Source organism: Crocodylus porosus, unplaced genomic scaffold (assembly GCF_001723895.1).
Source record: "Crocodylus porosus isolate Cpor-Errol unplaced genomic scaffold, CroPor_comp1, whole genome shotgun sequence".
Taxonomy (NCBI): Eukaryota; Metazoa; Chordata; order Crocodylia; family Crocodylidae; genus Crocodylus; species Crocodylus porosus.
This window is the reverse complement of record NW_017728886.1, coordinates 30375970-30398509: the sequence shown is the minus strand read 5'-3', so window position 1 is coordinate 30398509 and position 22540 is coordinate 30375970. Positions and strand designations below refer to the sequence as shown.

General features: G+C 38.9%; 1 protein-coding gene across 1 annotated transcript in view; it reads right to left on the bottom strand.

Annotated features, from left to right (window-relative positions):
• ARHGAP21 (Rho GTPase activating protein 21) overlaps positions 1 to 22540 on the bottom strand; it is a 93023-nt gene that overhangs the window by 67104 nt on the left and 3379 nt on the right. The window contains exons 2-3 of the mRNA XM_019529473.1: positions 21250 to 21497; positions 16477 to 16501 (exon numbers count right to left, since the gene is read on the bottom strand). Of these exons, the coding sequence (XP_019385018.1) occupies positions 16477 to 16501; positions 21250 to 21497 (273 nt within the window). The remainder of the gene's footprint in view (positions 1 to 16476; positions 16502 to 21249; positions 21498 to 22540) is intronic.

Sequence of the window (22540 nt, the reverse complement as noted above, 5' to 3'; positions counted from 1 at the left end):
CCTTCCCCAGGATAGAAGTGAGGCTGACTGGCCTGTAGTTGCCAGGCTCTTCCTTTCTCTCCTTCTTGAAAATAGGGACCACTTTGGCCCTTTTCCAGTCCTTAGTGACTTGGCCCGAGCACTAGGAGTCCTCGAACAGCCGTGCCAATGGCTCGGCGATGACACCAGCCAATTCCCTCAGCACCTGCGGATGAAGGTCATCCGGGCCCACCGACTTGGACACATCTAAGCCCTCCAGGTAATCCTTAACTAGGTCTGAACTAACAGTCAGGGGACTCGCATCCTTCCTGGGCGTCTCTATGCCATCACCCATGATGCAAAGAACTTGTTGAAGAGTTCTGCCTTCTCTCAGGCATCCATCACCAACTGCCCTGCCCCGTCCCGTAGGAGTCCAATGTTACCCCGAGACTTCTTCTTGCTACCTATATACTTAAAAAAGGACTTTTTGTTATCCTTAATCCCAGAAGCTAATCTAAGCTCCAGTGCTGCTTTAACCTTCCTTACCAAATCCCTACATCCTACAGGATCACCATGTCTAAGTTTTACAGTTAGGGTGACCATATGGAACATTGTGAAATTTGGGACAACATGAAGTCCGGGACACTTCCTGCATCCCCCCTCCAAATTAGCAGCACTGCTGCATGCAGAAGCAGGGGCAGGGGTGGGGTGGTGCAACTGTTCAGGCAGCTAAGGGAGGCAATGGCCCATTAATGACCTATTGTTCTTTACTTCACAAGTATTAACAATCATTTACCCTTTTTAATGGTCATTCCACTAATCAAGCTAATCTATTTTAGAGCAATTTTGCTGTCTGCTATGGCTTCCTATTTCACAGCTTGTGCTGCTCTGCCTCTCCACCAAGAACACTCGTTTTATTTATCACCAGCCAACTGGGACCAGTCTCCGAAATCTGGGACCGTCCTAGCCAAACCAGGACATATGGTCACCCTACTTACAGTAAATCTCAGATGGAAAAAGGTTGGGCAACGCTACTCTATGCCATTGTATGCTTATCAGGTCTTCTTCATCCCACAACACACCAGCCAACTGCAGAACAAGGGGATGGCGAGCAGCCAGATGCAGAGCTGGGGAGGAGGTATTGACACGGAGCCGGCCAGGGTACAGTGGTGGTGCAGTGGCGGCACTGGCTATAGCCACACCCCCAGAAGCCACGCCTACCGCCCAAGATTCCACAGCACCCCTGGGCATGTCTGATGGCACACCAGTTAGAGGGTGGACACTGGGTAATAGTAGTTTACATGGTCTGAGTGAACTGAAGGAATATGTAGGACTGAGGCCTACTTTAGGGAGGAACACACCTGAAAAAACAAAAAGAAAAAAAACCCCCCAAACTCCTACTTTACTTACTGCAGACTACAGCAATCCCACATTATCATCATCATTGATCATGGACAGAACTTTACTGTTGTGCTTCCACAGAATGCCAGGCCTAATTTTTAAAGCTCTCCTTGCAAATGGTCTTTGGCATCTTAAAAAAATGCCTCTTTCTGGTAACAACCTGCTACCTCTGTAACTACTCCACAATTACTGTGAAGTTGTCACCCTCAAAATATATATAAGAGGGCAGCTTTAAAGCTGTTAATTAATAATTAGAGCAACCAGAAACTTCACAGGTTTCAGAAGAGTAGAACTTTCTTACATTCATGTGAACAGAACAGTAAAAGTGGAGAAGTAGAAGACAAGGAAAGTGGAGAAGGAGTAAAAGGAGCAAAGACCAGAGCTGTGCATGGGTTTGGGGGCTCTTCAACATGGATACTGAGGCTAACTTTCAAAATATGGATAGGTAACTTCGTAGGTTAGATGACAGTGAGTGAACACTGAAACTGCTCCTGGAAAACAGTCTGAACTATACAAATTAATATCAACTCCTACCTCTGACTACATATACGCCAACAAAACCTTTTGTGATCAATGCATCACCAAACATCTCTTTTCAAGGAAAGACTAGTAAGTACACTCAGTCAAGTGATCCAACTAGCTCACTCTCAATGCTTTAAAAAGGCCAATTAAACAAAGCAGACTTTCCACTTGCAATGAATTTCAACTGGAAAGACAAAGGTCCATTTTCAGCACAGGTCATTTAAAATGCAAGCACGCAATTCCAACCAGCAACAAGTAGGCAAATTCCCTAACCCAATGCTTTTTAGTACCTCTCAGGAGGAGAAAAGAAAATCAGAATTGTGTTTACAGAGACCTCCTTGCTTAGCAATGGCCAAAGAGAACACTATCAGTCCTTCTTAACTAGAGATGAAACTGAAACGTAATGTTTAGTGAACTGGTAGAAGGCATGAAGAAATTCTAAAGATGAAAAATACAAAATGCTTGCATTTACTGTTACTTTGGAAGTGTAAATTAATTGCACAATTAACCTGGTAGTTGCATAATAAATGTAACATGTAGAGGGGCTGAAGTTTTTCAGGTTATTGAGCCACAGAAACTGTCCAATCAAATGGATGTTTATCTAATCAAACTGTGAAACAGATGTTCAATAATACAAAGTTCCCTGCAAAAGAAAAATATAAATGGGCAAAACTTCTGAAGCACAATTATCTAAAGACATGTTAGATTTTAAAAATGTTTTATCTCCAATTAGTATAACTAAAATGTTACCACAAGTTCCAATGAAACAATCCAAGAAAAGAGCTGCTTCCACAAAATGAGATGTACTCTATCCTGAGTGATTGTATCAGAAAACAAGCACTCTGACTGGCTAATAGTTCCTGAATGTTTTATAATATATTATAACTGTATTTTGCAAATCACATTTAAAAAATCTTAAATTTTAACAAGAAACCGTGACATGACCTAATTAGGTATAATGACTATCCAGCAGCATTCTTAAAAGGACACTCGGGTAATTTAAAGAAAAATGTTTATAAATAATTTATGTTCTCCATTCTGTACTTTCAAAGCCTTTTTATATGCTTTATATGGAATTTACTTTTACAGAAATGTAATCCAAGCAGATTAATTACCTACAGAATAATTTATCAGCCAAGTCACAGCTAATAATTTTAATCAGAAGCAGGAAATCTCCAATTTAAATCAGAAACATGAAACCTGGGTATAAATATTCAATTTTAACCTGTAATAGTCTTTTAGTCCATTCTGATCAAATGCTAACTATTAACAAATACTAATTTACAGACAAATATAACCTCTAAACTATATCTGATACTAACTTTGTCAAACAGGAAGCCACACTATATGTATAAAGTTATTTTCAGAAAAAATATACACCTTATTATTTATTTAGCCTGTGATAATTTAGTTTTTTATGACAGCAAATGATGGATGTATTTTTTTTTTTACTAGAGCAAAGTACAGACAGTCATAACGCCCAAGGCTGAACTGATTCAATCTTTCCACGTTTTTGTAAACAGCTTAGATTGAACCGAAAAGAAAGCGAACTGACATTCACTTTTCAAAAGTGAAAGGCAGCCAAACCCCTGCAGTGGCCCATACCAGGCACCAGGGGGCGCCAGAACATGTCTGTCAGCCTGCCTCTAGCCTAGATGATCATTTTCCCTTTTTATTAGAAATGTACAAACTATTTTAACATGCATTTGTACTAGTCAAGTAATATTACTTTAAAATATTCTAGATGCATAAATGGATGTGGAATAAGCTCACTAAAACTTGTATTCCACTTAAATTTAAGTGATTTATTAAAATCAAGAAGTATCATCTGTATATAACAAACTAAACTGACTGTGTCTGGTCACAAATCATTCAAGATTTTAGAACCACATATTTTACTCTTTTCACATATTTTGCTGATAGAATGGAAGACATAAAACAAGTTTCCTGTTTTTTTCAAATTCCTACTATGTTTAGCAACTTTGAATGAACCAACTGAATAAACTGAAATGGAAAAAAACCCAACATTCTCTCTGCTTTTGGAAGAGGCTCTTAAAAGCCACTTCGTCAGTTCAACACACCTTAGTAATCTCTGACCTCTAGCAATCATTGATTTTTAAGAGTTGACTGTCATTAAAAATTCACCCTTTAAATTAACCATGGTGAACAACATGAATAAATTAGTGTTTCAATAAGTCCAGCTCTGTGGTTGTGTGAGCATGATAATGAAAGATATTTCATTACAAAGGGATAAATTAATGTTGCCAATGAATTTAAGGGGTTGTTGAAAATAATCTCTTTATGCTGTAGGTAGGGCTTTGAACGTTTTATTATAGGACAAACTCAAAATACAGTAGAAAAACCTCATAAAATAGAATCTGCAGATCAAAATGTACAATAAGACATAAGAGGAAGTTTGATGGAGACAGTAACAAAAGTTTAGTCCATAAACTTGAGAAAACTGGTCAAATAAATTCTATTCAATGGTATTAGGAGGCTGAGATAGTCCAAGCTGTATGGGGATGTTAGATCAAAAAGCACAATAGCTCCTAGTTTTTTGTGGCCCAAAATTCTGAGCTATCCAGAACATGAAAATTTGCCTGCAATAATAATCCAATGGTAAAAGTAACCTATATTATTCGTGTAAGTGTAACACAACAGGATGGGAGGACGTGTAAAAAATCTCAAGCTAAAAAAAAAAAAAACACAACAAAAAAACCACTTTCAGACGAATTGAACTAACCTTGTTGGGTAAAAAAAATACTAATACTAATAAGGTACAAATGGCTTTTTGTCGGGGGGGGGTGGTAATAAATTAAGGCCAAATCACAAGCTGACACCAAAGGGTTCCATGAAGAGAAGACATATTGAACAATACATAATGTATAAAGTGCTTCTGGTCCACTTCCAGGTCTGCCACCAAGCCCGCTGGGGACCCCCTCCCCACTTTACTGTGGGACGCTCCATCTGCCCAGCATCTCAGCATTCACAAGCCGCCTGGTATCTTGAGGTATGTAAAAAAAAAAAATTTAAAGTTGTGCCTACATCCGAATCATTGAATCTCTCCAAATCAATTTGGAGGGTTCTGATTCAATTCAGAGAGATTTAAAGGGTCTCCAGTTGGTTGGGAGAGGAACTGTGTAGCACTCTCTCACTGGACAAGGCCAGGGTGATGTCATGCAAAGGGAGGGGATATAAAAATATGAGCAAGACTGGTCTGGGGGAAGGGAAAGGGGGAGGGGAGATGCTGCTTGGGGCTGCTGAAGAGCAAAGTCTTCTCTCCTGGGTAGAATGAGTTTGCAGATAGTGAAAAGGGAAGCTCAGTTTTGCTTCAGCGGGCCATATAATCTAGCCCTAAAGTTTTGAGGTGCATGAACGCTGGCTGGAGCTGCAGTCACTCCCAAAACATATATACAGCCTATCCGTGGGAGCAAAGATTGGCATACTACCATTTCTTCAAGAGGAACAAGGGGCCCCTTGCATCACAGAAGGACCCATGCTCTTTAGCAGCTTCCCTTGGCACAGCACATCCTATAGACTGTCTTGTAGTTAGTAGGGTTTTACACTGTATTTGCTATTTTCCTTTGTTTTCTATAATAAATCTGTCTTGTGTTTACATTGCTTGGGAGGAGGGGGCTTTTGTTTATGCAGGACACCTTAGTAATTCATTTAGTGTTTACCAGGTGGTCTGGGTAAGGGCTTGAGCCAAGATAAAATATATTCAATATCCCAAATTGAACCTGGGCATTGTTGCTGCTGACCACTATCCAGCAAAAGAGTTAAACAAGGAAGAAAAAAAATACATTCTGATAATGTGATCACTAAGTAAACTGTCTTTAAAGAGTTAGCCTCTATTTTTCTAATTATATTGTCATATTTAATATACATGGTTTTTCAGCAGAAATATGCAGTTTTATTCCCTAAAGAGGAAATAGATATGGCATGTATTTCAGGCTGCGACTGAGAAATGCATGCTTTTTATTTTCTTTCCAGCCTTCTGCATGCTTGAACCAAACCCAAAACTGATTTTCACTGCTAACAAGCATATAAATGAGCTTCCTGGGAAGTATGTGCCTCAAAGTACCATATGTTTGTATTTTAATTTACAATTCTAATATAATTTTTTTTCAGAAATAGATAATGATATAATCCTAGTTATTCAAACAAACTGAAGTGTCTTTTTAGGTTCTAAAACAGGGGAAAGCACTTAAAGTAAATTACATGTTTGTGTTTACAAGGACCATTTAGATTTAACATACATGCCTCTGTAACTTCTCGCTGAGAAATTCAGCTGTATGTCTTTGTTAACCTCTACCGACTCTCTCCAAAGCCTTCCAAGGTACCTGGAGCACAAAAGCAAAATGGCTGCATTTCACGGATGACACCATCTTAAAAGATTTGCAAACACAATTCATGCACATTCATGTGCACCACACAGAATTATTAGATAGCTCAGCATAATTAGATGTTAGAACTTTCTGGAAGGACACCTCCTCACCAAAAACAGGCAGGTGCCCTGAGTCAAACTAAATCTTCAGCAGCAATGATCTATGAAAGAAAAGGTGCTTTGCCTATTGCTGCAGTCTTCTTACCAATACATGCTTGCCAGAATGGAGCCAATTCACTAACTTTGGAAGCATGCAACCATTCAAATCAACCGGCGGAAGTTAAACAGCTCAATTTAAGGAGTGCACACAGAAGTGCAGCTCCCAGCTGTAACTTGGAACAATTTTTGCAAAGCGTTCTGAGTTACAACATTACCCCAGACCAAACAGAAGTTCACTGTTGGTTTCAGGGAGGAGGGGAAACTAGCTGGAGCTGGGAGGCTGCAGCCAGTGCTTGATGCTTTCAGAATGGGGGGGGGAAGGCAGCAGGGGGAGCTCATTCTTGGGGCTCCCCAGCTGTTGCTGAAGGGTGGGTAGTTAAATTGGAGCCTCCCTACCTTAGGGGGAGGGAGGAGGGACTGAAAACCCCCCAAACTAAACTGCCTTTGCTCCCTTTCCCCTGTTTCATTCTAAAAACAGAGACAAGCTAAGAGCTCCACAGACACAAGTTACAAAAGACACTACATTTTGAAAGGTCTTTATCTGATACCTCATGCAATGAGGGGTCAGATTTTCACCCAATCAGCTGTCTGCAGCCATGCACTTGTGTTTGGTCACAGCTATAACTGCTTTCAGTGGCCAGATCATCAAAACCGTCACTTCTGTCTGCATCCTAGTAAGTGTCTGGAAGCTCTACCAATGGACCTCTGTACTAGAAGGTACAGGTCAGGGCCTACAACATTCCCCCTCTGTCTCCCTCCCAGCTGTCAGACGTTCAGACAACAGGAACAAAGCAAAAATGCTGTTTGCTCCCCACTCCCCAAAACTGTAATTTTCCTCTACAGCAGCACAATGGATCCTTACCCACTAGCACCAGCCAACAAACCCTGTTCCAGCCCAGGTTGGGGTCAGGTGCCACCAGGCTAGGGTTGGGTGCTGTCCAGACACTGGCAGGTTGCCAGCCCACTAGCACCTTGGCAGCAGAGTGGATACTGGTGTGTTTGGGGGTCTAGGCTAAGCCAACCCAATTCCATGGGGGAGGTGGGTCTGGGGTCTCCAGTCCTGGCAGCAGGCAGCTTCTCCCCCACTTGGCACTTCAAGTCTGCACCCACAGCATCACAAATGCGGTTGCAAGCGCAGGGCTCTGGATGTGTCCTGCAGAGATGACATCCAAGGGTACTTCAAAACTGGTACCTCCTGCCTCACACAAGACTGTGGGCTCAGGGCTGAGCCCATGCAGGGCTGTGCCACTGGTTTCCAATGGTGAAATGTGGGGCATATATAGAGCCCTGCAGGTGCTGCTCCACACATTAGGCTGCTGGCACAGGGCTCTGCAGTTTCGCACAGGAGGGCATCTCCCCCGTGACACAAAGCTGGCACGGGGGAGATGCCAGCTTCAGCTCCAGGACTCAATTTCTGCAGGAGTGGAGAGGGGGACATTCCCCCCACACAAGACAAAAGCCAGCACTTGCAATCAACCCAGCAGCAGGAGGAACAGGAAAAAAAACTCCAACTTACTGCCCAAGCCAGGCAGGAAAGCATTACTCCTGCCCCCCTCCCTCTATTCCCAAACCAGTCCCGGAACACCAGGGCAAAGCCCTGTTTGCTCCTCACAACAGGGACTCTGGTCTGGGAAGTGGGCAGCAGCAGCTTTCCCACCCCAGTTCCTAGCCCCCACTCTTTAAATGCCACTCCTGTTGCCCAACTGGGTGGGAGTAGCATCTGATGCCCGAGGCTGACGATGATGTGTGGGGAGTGGGGAGAAAGAGGGCAGGGGGATTTGTCAGTTGTACAGCCAAGGGGCTGGGTTTTCTCAGCCCTTGGACTCACATGGGGAGGGGTCTGCTCTGTGAGTTAAGTCCAGCCAAGTCAGAGCGTCTCTCTGGAGGAGAGGGAAGGAAGGGGTATACGTGTAGTGATGCAGCCTGGGATGCTGACAGCAGTGAAGCTTTTATCACTTGTATAAGTCTGCAAGTATTTGTTATACCCAGCAAACCTCTACTGTACTAGATTTAAACCTCATGGTACAAGATTTAACTTCCCACCAGGCATGTCATTTTTACACCTTCCTAAGGACTGGGAATGCTAGTACACAAAGCATTTGTACCAAACTAAAAATGATTCTATCGATAGAAATGTAATGTTTACACACACACACACACACACACACACACACACCCCCTTTCAGCACTACAATGAAATAGCTTCCTCAGATAGTTAATTCTGTTTTGCTTCTATAATTTTATTTTCAACTCTCAAGACCATTCATTAGGGCTCAATAAAACAGGATGTTAAAAGTGCCTTTGGGATTCAAGTGGCTAAATCAATGAATGGTAGTATAAGAAAATAAACAGTAAAGTCCTATAGAAATTTCAGTTGTCTCTTAGCTGGAGTCCTCAACATGCAATTCACACCTAAGAGGAACTGAGATGTCAAAACAGTAAACTATTTTTATTTAGGAATAAATAGAGATCCCTGTGGGAAAAAGACCACAATTGGCTCTAAAGCTTCACAGAGCATTTAAGTGATTCTCACTAGCTCTCCTGTTGGTCTGAGTCAATATGGGTCCTCACAAGATAACACCACGGTTATCAGAAAATACAGAAAATTGTTTCTTGTAGCGTTAAGACTGACAGCCTAGAAACAGTGATGCGACTATGACACCAAAAGCATTAATCAAGATCGCCCTTGGCCAAGGGAGGATGTCAGTCATGCTCACTGTATTTTGCTTTTCATGAGGTTACCTCTGACTGCCAGTGTGTTTCCTACTAACTTACAAATTTCCCTTTATTTACTAGGGTGAGGGGTGGGGGTGTCAAACAGCTAATGCCCTTATAATAAGTAAACCGTAACAATGTGTTACACTCTGAGTACATCTGTTTTTGCTTTAGTTACCTTTGAGGATTTATAATTCACCAATCTGGACAATACCAGATCTCCTGATGACTCCAAACAAGTCAGAAAATGGAGTCAGGATCTAATCTTCCTCTAATCCAGGGGCAAAGAGCACCTTCCCCAAGAATTCTGCCATATACAGCACAGCCTCTTTAATATCCTGGGTGTTTGTACACGTTTCCCTTGCTTCGTGTGGGTTCTGTAAGTGCATATTCGCTCTTATGTGATGACATTTTTTATACCAAAAATATGTTATATGCAAGGAAAATTCACTCATATGCAATCAGCAGGGTGGTGCTTTGTGCAGCGCACTGTGAGAGTGACATGCACCAAAATATAGTCTCCTGTGTGGATCTCTGCTCCTCGCTCATTGTCTGCGACATGCGTTTCTGTAGTTGCCATCCCCATTATGACAGTACTCTGTGCTTGTGTGTACTGTCTGCTGTTGGTGAGTACCAAAACTGACTTGTAAAAAAGTAGCAGAAATGGGTCTGGGGGTCAGTGCAATCCAGGTCTTGGAACATATCCCTGTTTGTTGCATTGTGAAGTGGGTTCCCTTTATGCAAATTTGAGTTATGCGCCGTTTTCTAGGAACACACGAATACCATAAAGCAAGGGAAACCTGTATTCCGTGAAGAACAAGAAGTCTTTTACATAAAGAAAAGGATGGCCTCCAATCATGCAAACTTGTTTCATAATCACTTCCGATGTTTGCGATCAGACTCCAAATTGCTCATTTGATAAAGTGAAAAACAAATATGAACTGAATACACTGTAAATCAGTGGCTCCTGAGAACTAGCACTACAATTGTTGGTGTTACTCAGAAGCGATACCAGGTCAAATTTATTTATTTTCTTCAAGTACTTGATAACATTAAAGATTATTGTAATATTACTTTTTCATGCAATGTTGCCATAATTTCCAAAAGGATGTTATTTCATCACCAGGGAAAAGAAGAATTATTCTAAGTTAACCTGTAAATCAATGAAGTACCCAACAGAAAATAGCTTTGTCACTGTAGAATGAACAGCCAGATAGATACCCTTCTTCCAAATTTGACAATGCCAAGTATTAAAAAAAATTATATGTACTGAATTTGAGTTAAAAAGTTTGGTCAGTTTTCACTAATGTCTCCCAAATGCCTATTCTTGAATAGATAGCTATCAGTCTTCTTTTCTTGCACTCACTTTAACACTTGCACTGTTAGTTTTTAGTCATATATAGCACTTAATGATCGAACTTGTGAAAGGATAGTATCTAACAAAGTCAAAAGTATAGCTGTTAAGTCCAGCTGAACGTGAGTGAGCTATTGGAATCAACCTCCTCCATTTGTGAAGCAAATGCATGATTTTACAAGACTCATATTTCTGAGAAAAATATTTACCTATCCCTCATTTGGTAAACCAAGTACTTACAGACCTAAACACACCTGAGACATCAGGTCATAATTAATAAACTTGGATATACTTAAATGTAATAATCCATAATTAAATTAATAAATAAGTAATGTACATTTCAAGGTGTTGAGAACCTAGGGAACCCAGAGAAAGCAACGGCCTGAAGTTATGTAATGGGAACTCATGCTGACTATAGTCCCTATAAAAGAAGAGCTACTTATATAATATAGGTAGCACTCAATTTTACAGGAAAACAAGAAATTAAAGTGATGGCAGTTGCTATGGATACTACCACACAAAAATAGGAGTGGGAAGAGCTAAAATATCATGAATGATGGTGCCAAAAACACTGTGCAGGATTAGATTTCCAGCCACAATTTAATACTAGAATAAAAGACAATTAATTGAATCAGGTTTATCCAATTCTCACACTAAAAGAAGAAAATTCTAACTGAAGCCATTGTTTCCAGACTTAAATTGATCAAGAAACTAACTCCAAGTATTATTTTTAAGTTAGAGAAGATAAACCTAACAATAATTTTGGTGGGCTACATCAAATAAAACAATATTAAGTATACAAGCATTAACTTTTTATATTTGGTCAAATACAGCTTCTGTTACTGTTAACCAAAAACAACATATTGGACTCTTTACAAAATTAAAAGGTGACTATCAAGCTGCTCATTCTGTCTGTTTGGTGGAGATGCAGAATGTTTTCAAGGTTTCTCAAGCTTCCGTAGAATACGGAAACCCTACAAGAAGGTGGATAAGGCAGATATGAATCTTACTAGTAAACTCCTGCTTAGAAAAATGTGAATTAATACAAACTACATGGGGGGTTGTGTTTGTTTTTAAAGTAAATCTGACAATGAGCATGCTATAAGATATTCTGCATGTTTAATTCATAACTACATTAAATAAGGTCTCTCACTTGTACTAATCTAAATATTTGCTCTTCAAGTATCTCACACAGCAATTACAGCACTAAAATTATTTCAAACATAGTGAGAAGTCAAGACAGTGACATTTTTATCTTTTTCTAACAAACAGCATGTAGGGAAAAAAGGTAATATGAAACCCTGAACATTTATCTCCCACATGCTTATAGAGCTACTATTAAGCATATTAAATTGTAATGCTATTGCTCTTTAACACACAAAAACACCCTCTATATTCATATACAATCTTTCCAGGATGCAAAGTCACTACTATTAAAGACAGAAGAAATGAAGAGATTTTGTTTGGCTCTTTAAAAACAAACTGTGTCACTCATGAAACCTGGGAGAACGCATTTTAAAAAAAGGAAAAGCTGACATCAGGAGAGCAGAGATATCAGAGAAGCATTCCACTTCTAAACTTTTCTTTTTTTTTTTTTTTTTTTTACTGATAGCCTTATCCATGGTAAGCACACAGTGAAAATATTACAAGAAGGGATGGACCAGGCTAACCAGTCATTTTTTGATAACTACAAATCATCAGCAAGCATGTCTTCCGGATATATGATGACAACAGGTATTTTAGGTTTACAATAGAGATTTTTTTTTTTTAACCAAACATTTGAAAGCCTTACACTTTGCCCATAATTACATCACTCTTACGACACATAAAAAGCTTATGCATTTTCTGTTATACTTCTTCCCCATTAATAAGTTTTTGTACCCTCACAAAGGAACATATTCCACATTTTGGCTAACTTTGGTGAAGATGTTCATAATGATACCTCCCCTCCTCTCTCTCACATGCTTTGTTGAACATTGAATGTCAGCACTGTTAACAGTTTTAAAATCCAATGTCTGTACTGGTTACACCTGCTTCATTTTTTAATATTTTCCTCCCTGACAACCCATAACATAAATCTAGCTACTGGTATAAATAAATAAATAAATAAATAAATAAAGTGGTGAAGCAGTAAGAAATGAGAAATCTGTCCGGGCCCTTCTGGTTAGTCTTTATGCTCCCTCCAATGGTAGCTCTCTCAAATTTTTATAAACAATGACAATCTAACACTTTTCTATTCTGATAGGGGCAAGTTTAAGAGATACACAAAAACCTAGTTGTTGTTATATAGTGTCTAGTTTTTATAAAAAACCTGTTGAAGTATGCAGCACTTACTTATATATCAGCTAAAATAACTTGTGCTGAATTTAAATTACTGCAAACCATTTGGAAGAGTTTGTAACAGAAGAACAAACCCTTCCTTAAACTGTAGGAGCATCAACAGCAACTGGGTCCAAAAATTTTGGATTCTCTTTGTATGACAGAGCTATTTCTTTAAACTATTCAACCTCTGAACATCAATTAAGTCTTTGTATAATACAATCAAACTGGTGTACACAATTATCAAAAACAAGACATTAATGCAGGAAAAGTTGCCAAGAAATCATCACTTTCACAACTAGGGAGAGGCTTGTCATTTATTCAAATCTACACCACAGTAAAAATTCCTAGCACATCTATCTACTGCAGTACATTCCCATTCTCCCTACTTTATCATCACACATCAATAGTAGAATGTCTTTGTGACAGATGTGCCTTGCTTAGATCAACAAAGACTGAGACACATTTCTCCTTTTCTTTTTTTAACCAAGTCAGTGACAAACATCCACAAAGGAAGTTTTTGCACTTTCATCGTATGCACCTCTTTCTGGCTTCTTCTTTCTCAGTTAAGTCCTTCCATAGTTTAAGTATAAATTACCCATCTGTTCTCAATACCTTGAAGAAGGTTTCTCCCTGGATTCTGTCATTAGTAAGTCTTCTGGGCATCTGCTAACTCCAGCATAACCAAATAACCAAAAAACAAATTATCAACCAAAACCAGTTTTCTGTTGCTCTATTGCCACCACTCTGGGTTATGACTAGTTGCTGGCAGCATAATCCAGCAGCTTGTGAATGGCATCCCAGTGCTGAATTGAGGTAAACTAGAAGGACACCTGGAAGAAGATAAAGCACAAGAAGAAAGAGAACTGTGGAGCTAAGCACCGTCTGATACTCCCTATCTGTAATCTGCTGGATCACTGCAAGAATACGTAAGATTCCGACAAAGCCAAATATTCACTTTGTAGTACAGAGATTAAGGAAAGTCAATAGTGATATCAGTAGGTATTGCTTAAATTTGTTACTGTCTAGAGAAAACAAAGACTAGTGCATACGTTCCAAAAATCTGACAAATAATCTCTGTGTAAAAAGGTATTTTTTTTATTTTGAAGATTTAAATAACTGAATAACCGAATGAGTCAGGGTTTTTCTAGTGGGATTCTGCAGAGATTTTGGGCTCAAAGTTATTAAGTATACCATGATATAATAGCCTCTGCACTGTAATCTCTACACCCAAATAAAAAAACAAACTAAAGCCAGCTAAGATTTCCAACTTTTTTCTCCTATCCAAAAAAGATGGAAAAAACCTGTTCATCTTGCTGTTCCTCTAAGTTAGAGACAAGGGTTGGCTACCTTTTAGGAGCAGCAGGTCAAATTAGTGCAACTTGCTCTAACGTTGGGCTGCCTCTTCCCATGTCCCTGCTGCCAACCCGCAGAGGTGCCAAACTGCTGTCAACCTCTGACTCATATGCGAACCAACATTTTATTGTATGAAGTTAAAAATCATACTAACTCCTTACATGACGTGTGGCCTTCCATAAGATGACAACTATAGAATGAAGTTGCCACTAGATGGCTCCTTTGTATGGCAAATTATGTGTTACACGGTTCTTGACAAGACTCTTCTATAACATGATTAAAAATGGAGTGATCAGAATATTCCCACCACTAAAACCTACCAGCCCCACATCTATTTGTAAATACATAAGCAACTATTTTTAACATTTTAGGTAAACTATTCTACCTTCCTTCTTAGTTGGTCCATTTAAGATTTTTTGCACAAAAGGCTGCATAAGCACACCATGCTTTTGGCACAACTGCTTTTACTCAGCAAATGTGCTTGTGTTTAAGGTTTGCCTCAGTGCATTTTGCTACTGATTTTGAAAGATATTAAACCAGGCTTTTTAAAAAAGTATGGGGCACACAGTTCCCCCACAACTTCCCATTCTGAATCTTAGGATCTCTTCTGTTTTAGGAAAAGATACAACTTGTGGTAACAAAATGGAAATGGCTTGACCAAAACCTGAGAAAACTATCACACTCCTGAAACTGCATTCTTCTTTTTCATTTCCACCTTGCCTATAGCTATTGACAACATGTATTGACAAGTAGTTATCCACAGAAAAATGAAGTTTTGGTCCACCCTAAACCACTCAAGAATTCAGTCTAAATTTAGTGAAAAGGTTTCACTAACATTTTTTTTCAGGGCTAATTTCACAAAACTGTGGAACACAATGATGGTATTTACACCTACATCTTTCCTGTGAGAGCCACTGATTCTTTCTTCAGAAAGACAAGTTGAAAATGACTCTAGTCCAGAGGTGCCAGAGTGTAGTACATGAAGGCATTTTGCTCGGCAAGTGAGCTTTGGGGAAGACGGTGGGGAAGGGGCTGCGCTGCCACAACAAGGATCAGGCCCCGCACAGCTCCTCCGCCATCTGCCCCAGCATGCCAACATTTTACAAGTCGAGGTTGTGGGTGCTTTGGCACTCTGCCCAAAATCATTGCCGACCCCTGCTCTAGTCCACTGGTTAGGAAGTTAGACACCTGGACACAGTCTCTGGTCCAGTGAATATAAGTACTTCAGACAAAGTGAAACAGTACCAACAGCAGGGTGGATTTGATTCAAATCAAATTGATTTCAATCACTGGTCTGGACACCTCAATTTAATCATTGCTTTCTACAAAAAGTGCATTCTTGTTGTTTGATATCCTTTATTCATTTTCCTTGAAACTTTGCACTTTTAGAGATGTAAGGGCTTGAATTTGGGCCCCTAATATAGTCCATGGCCTGTTGTGACCTATTTATAAAACTTTCTAAAAAAGTTACATGACTATATTGTTTCAAATAAAATACAATTAGAAGTTATAATCCCTATTCCATGATGATATCTTTATGCTTTAACATATCTTAAATTAAAACAATCTTTATATAGTTTTATTTTTAAAAGCATCTTAACAAAAAAATCAAAAATGCAATTAAAGTAAAAAAATCTGATTTAAATAAAAAAAATCCAATTTTTAAAAATCTAATTTTTAACCACCCTGATCAACAGAATAGATTACGAGTACCCTAACTCCATAATATCCTATAGCCTGATGTTAGAGTCTTGTGTCACATTTGTGCCAATGTCTTGTAGTATATTTATATTAATACCTCTGCAAACATAGCCTTGCCTTCCCCAGAGCAACTTGCACCAAAAAAGTTTATTGATTCACAAAATATACAAGACAGTTGGCATATATAAACTGAGTCTTGGTTTTAATGTGATTTGTACTGGTGGACTGTTGCACCAGTACAAACTCCCACAATATCAAAAGGGCTGCAACTATGTGGTTCAGAGCAGTGTCTTAGTGTTAAAAAGCTAAGGCAGCTGGCTTCTTGCTAGGTACATGTATGATCTACAACATGCATTTAACCCATTAAGAATATGCAGCATACTTTTCAGTAAATAGACTGGCCATGCAAAAAAATACTGAACAAACCTGTTTTTCAAGTTAGAGGTGACAGAATATGTTACCTTTTCTGCTCTGATGTTGTAAGAAATCTTACATTTTCCGTCACATACTCTTATTGCTGAGCACATATAACATGCAGCTACTACACTGTTGGAGACAGTGATGAAAGGAAAATGTTAGAACAGATGAATAACAGAAAACTTACCTCCTTTGTTTCCATTCTCTTCATCCTGAAAGAGAAACATTCATTTAAAATGTAAGTTTACAAATGGAAGAAAAATATACAGGTAAGATTAAAAAAAGGTGTCTAAAATCAGGCTCACAAGGATATGCTCCTAACTTTGGTTTACTCTTGTGGTATTTAGTCTCTAGTTGTAGCTACTGTAAAGCTGTGCCCAGTTTTATTGTTCCCTTAACTGTATAGCATAGTATATAAATGTAATTGTGATATATCTTTATATTCCAAGGTTGTGTCAGTAAGGAAGTGATTAACTTGAGTAGCCTGAAACTGTTCACCCTTAGAAGAATTAATGGCTGACAATTAGCATTTGACTTAGTTGTTTACTGGTCCGTCCACCTGGACATGCTAAGAGGGATGGGAAGCCTAGATCTGGCTAGACAATGATAAATTTACATTCTAAAAGAAGAGGCAAAAGATTGTCATCTAGCTAATCAAAGTATCATACAGGAGAGGTGGACTTGGATTAGCAAATCTACAGAACTAAAAAAGGATCCACGTTTATAGTCTGATAAATATAACCCTTAGGGTTATATTTATATACTTGCATAGTGTGAGTGCTCCTAGAAATGAAGGGGTGACATATATTAACAGCTAAACTGGACAAGGTACTTCAAGCCTGCCTTAAAAGAATGGCTTTGTTTCCAGTATTCTCAGGTACATGGAAGAGACTGAGGTCCTCCAGCCAAGGTGGCTGGGAAAAGCAAGCTGACAGAGATTCCAGGAGGGTCAGAGGTAGGACCTACATTTAGACCTGCAAAGCTAGCTAAGGACTGCATCATTGAATTTAGGGTGCAGGATAAGAACAGATTCATTTTCTGGTATTTTCTTGTTTGTTTACTCTTTTTATCTCTGGCTCTATCCACCATATTGTTAGTGGTTCTTTATGTTCTGTTTTTATAATAAATCATTTTGTTCTTTGTCTCTTACTGACTGTCAGTGGAAGGGTTGACTTCTGGGCAACTGATGTTCCAGGCTGATTCTCTCTAAAGAGAAGAGGACCTATAATTTCTTCTATACCCCCAAGTGACCTCAGGCCTGTAGAGATTCCCACAGTGCAAATAAAGGGCTGGGGAATTGAGGTTTGCTGGGATAGGGAGCTATTCCAGAACAACCTCAGTCAGTTCCTTGGTGTGGCAGCACAGTGGAGAGAAATAAAGGACTCTGAGGATCCCTCATAGATTTGGGACAATAGGGTTTGTGACAACAGGGAAGAAGACAAACAGCCCAGAATAGTAGAACAGGTTAGGGATTGCTTAGAGAAGTTTTCAAGAGGCAGGGTCAAATGGGATGCACCCTCGGGTACTGAAGATAATTTCACAGATAATTTCACAGCCACAAGCTACCCACTTGAGGATTGTGGAGGTTGGGTTAGATCCCCAATGATTGGAAAAGAGCAAATATAGTGCACATCTTTAAGAAATGGAAGTAGAAGAATCTGAAGAAATAAGAGACTAGTCAGCTTGACCTCAACACTTGGAAAGATCATGGAGTAGGTCCTCAAGGAATCAATTGTGAAGCACCTAGAGGAGAACACAGTGATCAAGAAAACCCAGCAGAGATTCACAAAGAGCAGGTCTTGCCTAACCAACCTGACTTCCTTCCAAGATAAGGTGATGCGCTTTATGGAGTGTGGGGGGAAGGGGCAGTGGATGCAATATACCTGGACTTTAGCATGGCTTTTGACATTCTCTTCCATGACATTTGTTATTAATAAGCTAAGGAAATGCAGCCCGGAGGAAAGTACTATGTGGATACATAACTGGTTGGATCATTGTGAGCAATGAGTAGTCATAAATGGTTCAATGTCTAGTTGGGAAGAAGCAACAAGGGGGGTTCCCCAGGGGTTTGTCCTGGGTCCAGTATCACTTTAATATTGTAATTAATGATTTGGGTGATGGCACCGAGTACACACTTAGCAAATTTGAAAACAACATAAAGTAGCAGATACTCTGGAATGTAAGGCTAGGATCCAGAATGACCTGGATAAACTGGAGAAATGGTTTGCAATCAAACAGACTGATTTAACAAGAACAAGTGCACTTTGGATAGAATAACTGAAAGCACAAAAACAAATGGAGGATTGGCTGTCTAGGTCAGCGGCTCTCAACCTTTTGAATCTTACATCCCACCAACCATTTTGTCACAAAAACCCTGGTGCCACCATAATAAAAACAAAACCCCACAAAATTGCACTGCTCAAGATATCTGTTGATCTATCTATTTGAAGTTTCAAACAACTGATTTTTTCCCCTAATTGGGCACTGAGCTGAAGTCCCACCTACATGACCTTCGAGTCCCACCAGTGTGACGTATCCCACTGGTTGAGAAACACTGGTCTAGGTTACCAAGAAGGACCTGCAGATTACAGCAGACCATAAGCTGAATAAGATTCAATGATGGGTTCTTGTTACAAAAAAAAACCCAACAGTATGCTAGGTTGTATTAACACAAGCATCATTTACAAATGAAGGAAAGTGGTTCTTCCTCACTATTTGGTACTGGTGAGGCCTCACCTAAAGTACTGCATTCAGTTTTGGGCCCAGCACTTCAAGAAAGATATGAACAGATTAGAAAAAGAGTCCAAAGCAGAACAAGAAAAATGATTAGGTGCCTGGGAGGCAAGATTTATGGAGGAAAGGCTGAAAGAATTAGGGTTATTTTAATGTGGAGACTAGAAGACTGAGGAGGGATTTCATAATAGTCTTCAAATACTTGCAGGGCAATTACAGAGAGGATGGAAATGGGCTCTTCTCTGTTGCTACAGGGACAGGACTAGGATCAATGGTGTCAAGACTCAGCATGGGAAATTTAGGTCAGAGATTAGGAGGAACAATCTGACTGTGAGAGTGGTGAAGCACTGGAACAGATTATCTAGAGAAACTGTCAACTCTCCATTCTTGGAAATTTTCAAGAGCAGGTTAGACACTTGGATGGGGTGGTTTAGTCAGGAATGCTCCTGCCTTGAGCAGGGCCTGGACCAGATGACCTTGTGAGGTCCCTTTCAGCCCTGCTTTCTTTTGATCCTATGAATCAGTGCTACAAGCCAGTACAGTACCCACTTCCTGCAACAATTTAATTTGTTTTGAACTGATCATCCAAAGAACTGAAGCACAGAATGACATAATGACAAACATCTGTATCATTCTAGTTTCCACCAAGTTCACTGAATGAAAAAAATGTGCATCCGACTAAAATATTTGGATTCTCATTCTCTGAGGTTATAAAAGTATGGGTCACCACTATGAAAGGGACCAGATTATTATATGCTACAGTAAACTCAAGATTGAAAAATTACTAATTGTAGAACTGGTATCACTTTGTAAAGTATTGCAAGGCTGTCATCTAGTATAAACAATCATAAAACAGCTGCAAAACACTGAACGCTAACAAATTTTGTATGATACCAAGACAATGATTACAGTCCTTTAAAAATAGAGCGTTTTACAATTCAAATGCTTCCAAATCTGGAATCTTGTTTTATTTTGTTTCGTTTTTCACATTCACCTCATATTGCAAACTTCAGTATGAACAGTTTCTGACAGAATGCATCATTCACAAAATACAAAAAACTGCCTGTCAGATTAATTTAGTATGCAGAAGATTTTAACTTACAAATATAAGTTTAAGTGGCTAACTAATAGATAGTCAGCTACTTTGTCTCTTCACAGGACCTTTGTACTCCCAGTGATGTCAGACTTGCCTCCCTTCACGCTGCCCATTAAACATGAAATACCCTTCCTGAATTAATGAAACAGGCTACTACATTCTTGAACACTCTTCTCTAAACCAACTTGTATTGTGATGTCTACAAGACAATCAATTCACTAAAGCTCAGTTGGGAACCAAAGAAGAATTGTCAATATTCATAATACACTTTTACACAAACATATAAAAAATGTGTATGTATTTTATCTATCCCTCTCCTGCTCTTTTGTATGTCACTTCCCTTTCACTATTATACTTTGTTTCACTATACTTTGTTTAGGATATGGACCATACCTTACCTGTATTTGTATAGTATTTAGTAAAATGGAACCCATGTCTCTGGGTGCAACTATTTATACATGAATGATGAACAGGAGCATAAATTTGAAAGACCTACTGCTTTAGCAACTGTTATCATTAACTATTATACTATTAATGTTGTAACTTAATAAGCAAAATAAAGAGAACTAATGTGCTGAATTATAGTTAATAAAACTGGCAATTTCTGGATGCCCATGATGCTAAAGACAAGTTTATTTTTCTTATTCACTCAACTACAGAACCAAACCCAATCTTTATGTATGGGCACCTCACCCCATATTAGCCATGCCTTTGGCCTCTTTTCATTAGATTAACATCTGATAGTAATATTTTCAAGTTCTTCTGTAACAGAGTACCACTGCACTTACTCATAGTAATAAAAATATCTTCTCATATCTTTTCAGTTTATGTCAAATCATGTCAAAATAGTGCCTCAGTCTTCTTCTGATAAAAATATTTAGTATTTTACATAGAAAGGAATTTAAAGTAGCTGAAGATTCTGGGTCATTACTTCAATCAAAGGAGGAGCTCAACATGGGAAAGATGCATTTTCTGAGAGTGAAGACAATCCCAAAAGTTAATACTTAACAGAACAAGGAAGGCTATGATTGTTAGTACATACATAGTTATGATATATTGGTAGAAGACGTACACAGCAAAAAAAGCCTTCATTTACTTTTCAAACTGGCCTTCATTATTTATTTCACTTACTCTAAGAGAATCCTTAATAGAAGAGTCTGGAGGATAAACAATGAAGTGTCTTAAGGTGAAGCCGAAGCCCTGAGGTGTCCTCCTTAACACAACAGTTTTAAGACCAGGCCAAAAGAATGCATCTTCTTCCTCTGATGGCGATACAGCTTCACTCTGCTCTTTATCATCTTTATGTTTTGATGCCTGAAAGAGATTAGGAAAAAAGATGTTGAATAGAACATGAAACGTAGATATTCCCCTGTCCCCCTCTTATTTTTCTATATTTAAAACAAGAAAATATTTCATCTCCAAAAAATATTATTGAAGCCAATGTAACAAAAATCTTGTATCACTGTTATTTAATTCAAAGCAATTCCATATATTATTCTCATAAGCTGTATGTTTTCCCAGCGTACCAACATGCATTCTACCTGTGAAGGGGAGGGTAGCTAAGGGAGAGAAGAAAGGCACCAGAATGGGGCAAGTGGCCATGACGAGACAGGTGTATTCACCTTCTTTCCAACAGGTCTGATAAATGAACAATCAAGTTCTGCTCATAAATGGATCATAAGATATACATGTTTGTCTATAAAAAAAATTTGTACAAGGTAGACAAAAGCAAATTCAAAAGTTCCATTTATGCATATAAAACATTTAAAGCAATTAAACAATAAAACAAGTATGTCCTATGTTAGGCTACCTAATCTAAAGAATTAATCTTTTGCTAATCAAGCCAATACCAACTTACAATGTATATGTTTTTTATTTCATTCTTAGAGTATTCTTTCCTAAATGTTTAAGTCTGTCAACTCTGTCCAAAATTACACAAGAATAAAATTCAAAAATTGTATCTCCATTACACTACATCTTGTCCTCCGATGCACAAACATGTGTTTACGAAAAACCACAAATACATATATAGATTTTACGCAAGAGGCAAGGATTTTTATGGGTGATATCTTTTACTGTGCCAACTGCATGGTCAGGATAAATGTAGACAAGCTTTTGAAAGTAATGCATTCTTCTTCAGGTCCCTCAAGAAAAATTGCAAGGTCCTGAAGAAGCATGTGCACTGCATTCAAAAGCTTGTGTAAGTCTATCCCAACCATACAGTTAGCCAAGTAAAAGATATTACCCACAAAAACCTTTGCCTCTCATTTCCTTGACCATCACAACTACAGCATCACTCCAATATTATACAGATCCTATATAGATGATATCAAATCATTACTAAAATGATTACATGACATGAAATCATTACATGACATCATTACTAAAAAGCCTCCTCTTGCCCATCTGCATCCTTAAGCTA